Here is a 6,843-nt window from a genome sequence, read left to right as displayed (position 1 = left end):
AAGAATGTTGTTTATTGGTCCAGTGGTGAGGATTTTTGTTTTCTTTACATTGAGATGTAATCCATACCGAAGGCTGTGGTGTTTGATCTTCATCAGTAAATATTTTAAGTCCTCTTCAGTTTCAGCAAGCAAGGTTGTATCATCTGCATATTGCAGGCTATTAATGAATCTTCCTCCAATCCTGATGCTAGTCTATTAGCTATTGAATGCAAATTGAAACAATGAAATATCATCTTGCCCCAGCATTAATAGCAAAACTAAAAATAAAAAATATTAATTTAAAACACACATGCAGAGAAAAAATAAATTAGGTTGTGGAGAGTGTGGGACAATTCTATGTTGCTGGTGGGACTGTAAAGTAGGATAACCACTGAGGAAAATGGTATGGCACTTTTTCAGAAGGTTATAAATAAAAATGCTGTTATGATCCAGTAAACTCTCTACTTGGTATATATTCTCAGGAAACAAGAGCTATGAAAAGACTAGATATATGCATACCAATGTTCACTGCAGTGTCATTCACACTAGCAAAAAGGTGGAGACAGCCTAGATGCAGAGGAAGGGTTGAACAAACTTTGATACATACACACAATGGATTATTACCCAACTTGAATAATAATGATGTATCTGCAAAACACTGCATAACACGAAGAATCTGGATGGCATTTTGCTAAGTGAAGTTAATCGGTTGCAAAGGGACAGATATTGTGTGATGCCGCTACTGTGAAAGCCAAGAAAGTGTGCAAATCAAATTTACAATAAACATTCTAGGATGTAGCACTGTGGATCAGCACTGGACTGAGAACAACAAGGTCGGCAGTTCAACTCTACCAGTACTCCTTGGAAACCCTATTCAGGGTTGCTATGAGTCGGAACCGACTCAACGACACTTAACAACAACATGATGGTTACTAGGGGTGGGAGGGAAGGAAATTATTCACTGGTTATAGTGTTGCTGTTGTTAAGTACCATCGAGTTGATTCCAACCCATAGCGACCCTGTACAGGGTTTCTGAGGAGTGTCTGGTGAGCTTGAACCACTGACCTTGTGGATCAAACCTACTTTGCAGTCCAGTGCATTAGCCACAGTGCCATACCAGGACTTCTGCAGACATGTGTTAACTTGGATGACAGGAAAGTCAGGTAAGAAGAAAGGGAAGGGAAAGAAAGAGAGAAGGGAAATTGCTTTCTTTCCTTTTTATTTTCATTCCTTACTTTGTTTTATGTTTTTCATGTACTGGAAGACAAACTATGCATTTTTATTTTCTCATGAGGACAAACCATTGGGCACGTCCCTGCAGATGAAAAAAATGAATGGAAAGAAAGGAAAGGACAAATAGAAAGGAAGGAAAGAGAAAGAAAAAAGATTTAGAAATGGATAATGATGGTTGTGTAAGGTAGGAAGTATAGTCAGTGTGACAGGATTGTACATGTAAAAGTAGTTCATGTGGCAAATGTTTTGTTGTACATGTATTGCTACAAATAAAAAATTAAAAGATGGTCATGAAAGTGGAAACCACCCACCCTCCACCCCCCCGAAGGCGATGGACACCATGTATTGTCCCTGTTCAGGCTATTCCAGATTTATTGGTGCTAGAGAAAAGCCCCTCTTCTTTTCCCCCTGGTTTACTTCAGGGGGCAATCATCAACCTCTGGAGCTTATGTCAAGTCGTAGCTATTATGTCCATTAGCAGCCATGAAGATGGTGAGGGGGGCAATTACAATATAATTATAGTATAATTATAATTTACCTGTGCATCCTGCAGTGCTGATCTGTGTAGGCAAATGGGAGTGAAACAAAGATGTAATTATGGAAATATAATTGTCTAAGTATACCTGAAATATTTCAAATAGTGCAACTGAACGGGACCCTGCATGAATGAGGATGGGACAGAGAAGAGGTATGGGTACTAAATCTTGGAATACTCCAATGTTTAAGATCTGGAAGATAGGTTGTAACCAAGGAGACTGAGAAGGGGCAGCCAATGGAATAGGGGGGATAACGGAAGAGTGTGGTGTCTCACTTTATTTCAGAGAAAATAAAGAATTTTTCTCAAGGAAGTAGTGATTAATTCTGTCAAATACTACTGAGAATGCAAATAAGATGAGGACTGAGAATTAACCTGGCTTCATGGAGTAGAAAGTAACCTTGACAAGTTGTTGTTGTTAAGTGCTACCGAGTTGGTTCCAACTCAAAGCGACCCTGTATGGAATTTCTGAGTCCAGTGACTAACAGGGGAGAAAATCTGTTTAGAGTGGGTGCAGGGAAGGTGGGTCAAAAACTGGAAGCAAAAACTATAAACTTAAATTAAATGCCTTTGTTCCAAAGAAAAGCAGAGAAGTGGGGAGATAGTTGGAATTGAACCTAGGATGAGGAAAAAGAATTTTGCAATTAGCATGATATTATCTTGATGGAAATGGTCCAGTAGAAAATAGATGATGCAAGAGGCAAGGACAATTTCAGGAGTAAAACCTTGAAGTAGGTGTGTGCTCCTGAAGAAAGAGGCTCTGACTTTAAATGTAATCGTAGACAATCCATCCACGTAGGTGGGTGGATTTGGTGATAAATAGAAGTTCTCTATAGTTTCTTCTATTTTTTTGTTTAGTGGAATGAGAAGCAAAGACATCTGCTGTAAGAAGAGGGGGAAAAGCAAGTTGTGGTTTGAGAAGAGAGGAGGTGTTATATAGTCAGCAGTTGGCTCCCTTATAGTGGTTTAAAAGGCTTTTGTTTTGTTTTTTGCTAGTTCAGCTTGTTTGGAAAAGAAATCTAAAGTAATTTCTCACCCTCACTATTATCAACCACCTTAGGGCAGTTGAGCTAGGACTCCACAGTTTGAATACTGGACTCACCACCACTCTGATCCCTCATCCCTCAGACTTTTCTTTCCCCCTCACCATCAGAAATGATGCTTGTGGCTCCCTGGTTCCCTGGCATCAAAATTACTTTCAGTGGCTCTTCATCTTTCATCCTGTATACCCAATAGTGGTAAGAAGCCTGGTAAAAAAATTAACCTGGATTCCAGTCTTGTAACTTTAGGGAAAATATTTAATTTTTTTGTTGTTATTTTAGATGCCTTAGCTATAAATCCAATTTGATAGAATTCTTTCCCAGGTTAGAGAATTCCAGTGTTAGCTGTGTTAGTTCTAGCTAGTTCTATCCTAAGACATTTAAGATTTCCAATTGGATTTTTTGAATATTGAAATTACAGTAGAGACCCTCATGAAAATCCTCATAGACCACTAAGAGCCTAGCTAGCATCCCCCAAGAATAGCCTCAGAGGAACAAGATAACTTTCCAATTGACAATTCCTGATCCACAGATGATGAGGCTCAGTGATAAAGGCCTCTATGATAAACGACTCTCTTCTCCTCCCTCCCATAGGTGGACAATCAGCGGACTGCCCTAAGATTATCCAGAGGTTGGGGAGCAATGTGATGCTGCCCCTGGCATATGAAGGAATAAATAAGAGCATGAGCAAAAGCATCCGTATTGTTGTCACAATGGAAACATCACTTGGAAGTGTTACCAAGAAGAAAATAATGTCTTTTAATCCGACTGAAGTGGGCTCCCCACCCAATCTAGAACTTCACTATAAATTTCACCTGGAAAACCTGAGCCTGGAGATCCTGGAAAGCAGGAAGGAAGATGAAGGCTGGTACTCCATGACACTGGAGCAAAACTTTTCAGTCCAGCAGTTTTGTCTGCAGCTGAGGCTTTATGGTAATAATGGTGGCTTCCCTGATTCGCACTGGAGGGTTATGGAGGTGCCTTATCCAAGAATTTAGGCCTCTCTCAGAAGCAAACAGTATTTAGAATTGGAAGCAAATTGAAAGACCACCTAGTCTAGGGATATGTAAACTGGGCTTCATAGATGATGTTGTAGAGGTTCACAATTGTTTAATTTTGAATTATACATTGGGGATAGCTATTAACACTTGCTCCCCTGGCCCCATTTCCCAAAGTGGAGGGTCTAAAAGTTGTAGCACTATTGGTTTGCAAATAAGGTTTTTTTTTGTTTTGTTGTTTTTAATTGTTTTTTATGCTTTTTTAAAAGATTGACTATCATTAATCAAGTCCAATCTCTTTTGTAGTTGAGGTCACTAGAATCCAAAGAGAAGTGGTTTGCATGTGCTCACGCACATGTGTGTGGGTTGATCACTGCACTTGGTCCTGAGTAGATGAGAGCTGAGAGTTAACTCTACTTGCCTCCCGATACAAGATTGTCTCTATCTAGTATAAGTGATTTTTTTTCCTCTCATTTAAACTAGGCCCCAGGCCCACCTGACTCCAATGCCAATTTTTTTTCCCCCCTGGTATCTGCCACCCCTTGTTGTATGAACCCATAGTTTGTTTCTTTTAGGCCTAGAGGCTCACATGAATTTCTAAAAATCCTGACAATTGGAGGGCTTTCTTGATTCTTCAAACTGATTTCCTTCTCTCTGGACAAGGGACAGAAAGCTCCTACCACCTAGCATTTCTTTGAAATTCTCAGGTGTCTGTAGGAGAGAGAGCATTATGCTTCCCTTCAAGCCTCTGGCCCAGCACTCTCTTTCCTTCAATGGATGCAGAATTTCCCCACCCCCGTATCAGGCACTAAGAAACCCTCATCACTCCAACAATAAATAACCTTGGGATAAGGCTGCCCAAGAGATCACACCATTTCTAAAAGAGTTCATATGTTGCACATTCTTTCCTTTCATTCCTATCAGTTCACTATGTTTGCCACATCTTGTGATCCAATACTTACTTACCTTAGAAAATGTGATCTCTGCAACCAGACTTCCTCTTGAAGTAAATAAAGAACCTGGATTTTGGAGTCAGTCAGACTAGACTCATATTTTAGCTTGGTTTCTTTGAAGATGTATGGTAGCATATAAGATACTCCACTTCTCTGGGACTTAGTTTCTATATGCTCTATAAAATGAGCATATTCATAACTACCTCAAAGAGTTGTTGAGAAGCTTAAAGGAGGCGATGGGTGTGCAATCCCAGCAGTGTGCCTGACCTACAGTGTTACTAAATCAATAAGACATTTTTCCTTGGCTACTCCACAGCATTAAAGTGGGCTAGGTTGATAGGCACTGTGGTTGTGATTGTGGAGCTATTCCTACTTCAGACAAAATACAGCTATACACACATTATAGATGAAATCCTACCACTAAAAAGTCATTATTTTAGTTATCTATGTCATTTGGTAATTTTCATTATTAGGAGGTTAATGGTTTTAGTCGATGATAATTAAAACTCAGGGGGAATTAGTTAATAGTAAATTTCACTAATAGGATTTTTATAGGAGAACAACCTAGACCAAAGCACGTCAGGAAGAGCTCTGGTTGTAAAGACATCGGTTATACACAGTACTGGCAGGAGGAGACCAAAAAACTATTTTATCCCATGGTGGTCTTAGAAAGAACACAGAGAAGACAGAGGAATAGTGCAAAGAAATAGGACCCACTAGAAAGAAATCACATTAAAGTCCCTTGGTGAGAGGAAGATGCCATTAGGCTGTGTTGTTGTCTAACATAGTGGTCAACTCAGAATTCCAGAGGGTTCATCTCAGTGATGGCTTCCTTCTTCCCTCTAATGACAGAGGAGGTCTCCGTTCCAGAAATTAAGGTGTTAAACTTGACACAAGACAGCGGGAACTGCAGTTTGATACTGGCCTGTATGGTGGAGAAGGGGGATCATGTGATTTACAGCTGGAGCCAGGAGACAGACATCCACCCACTAAGTCTGGTCAATAGCTCCCACCTTCTGTACCTCACCATCAGCCCTCAGGATGTCAACAATGTGTACGTCTGCACCGTGAGTAACCCCATCAGCAACCACTCCCAGACCTTCAACTCTTGGCGAGTTTGCAGTCCAAATCATCCAGGTGAGTGCCCTGAGGGGGGCTAGTGCCACATGAGCGAGTGTGGACTCAGTCCCCACATGGCTCATTTGCTCGGCTTCCAAAGCCATGCTTGTAATGTTGCTAACAATGCTTCACATTTTCCTTATAGTTTACAAAATCTCCCATATGTATGTTCAGTGGGTGCATTCTTCTTATGATGACAAAAAATGTTTTGGTTATGTCAGTTCCAACTCATGGTGACCCCATGTGTGTGAGAAGAACTGTATTCCCTAGGGTTTTCAACAGCTGATATTTGGAATTAGATCACCAAATGTTTCTTCCAAAGCTCCTCTGGATGAACTCACACCACCAACCTTCTGGTTAGCTGCCAATCACTTATCCATTTGTGCTACCCAAGGACTCTTTCATAAAGAGATAACGAGACAGATGGCATTATTAAGCTCAGTTCATAGTTGAGGAAACCAATAGTAAGTGATGGAGTGAGACCCAAAGCTCAGGTCTCCAATTTGTGACCCATTCCCCTTCCATTCCTGCTTTGTCTCAAACCTGCAAGGAAGACAAAGTGGGGGATTGCAGGATCTGACTCCCAAGTCCATATTGGGACAGTTCTGTATTATCAATAAGTATTTATTGACCCCAGACACTATAGGAAATTAGGACTATACATGATACATGTCCTCTGCTCTTGAATAACACATTGCAAAGATAAGATATGAAAACATTTGATCAATAATGAAAAATAGACAATAATGGTGACCCACATTTTATGTAATGAACTTTGACTCCATAGCAGGTCACTGTTGTTGTTGTTAGGTGCCATCGAGTTGGTACCGACCCATAGTGACCCTATGCACAACAGAACGAAATACTGCCCAGTACTGGGCCAACCTCACAATTGTTGCCGTGATTGAGCCCATTAATTTGCCACTTTGTCAATCCATCTCACTGGGGGTCTTCCTCTTTTTCTCAGACCCTCCACCTTACCAAAC

The 6,843-nt window shown here is 40.6% G+C and overlaps 1 protein-coding gene across 1 annotated transcript in view; it reads left to right on the top strand.

Annotated features, from left to right (window-relative positions):
* Positions 1 to 1,496: 1,496 nt before the first annotated feature.
* SLAMF1 (signaling lymphocytic activation molecule family member 1) overlaps positions 1,497 to 6,843 on the top strand; it is a 47,778-nt gene continuing 42,431 nt past the window's right edge. Inside the window, exons 1-3 of the mRNA XM_006861758.1 lie at positions 1,497 to 1,704; positions 3,382 to 3,720; positions 5,591 to 5,875. Coding sequence (XP_006861820.1) covers positions 1,497 to 1,704; positions 3,382 to 3,720; positions 5,591 to 5,875 — 832 coding nt within the window. The remainder of the gene's footprint in view (positions 1,705 to 3,381; positions 3,721 to 5,590; positions 5,876 to 6,843) is intronic.

The sequence above is a fragment of the Chrysochloris asiatica genome, unplaced genomic scaffold, assembly GCF_000296735.1.
Source record: "Chrysochloris asiatica unplaced genomic scaffold, ChrAsi1.0 scaffold00042, whole genome shotgun sequence".
Classification (NCBI taxonomy): Eukaryota; Metazoa; Chordata; class Mammalia; order Afrosoricida; family Chrysochloridae; genus Chrysochloris; species Chrysochloris asiatica.
This window is presented reverse-complemented; position numbering and strand designations above follow the sequence as displayed.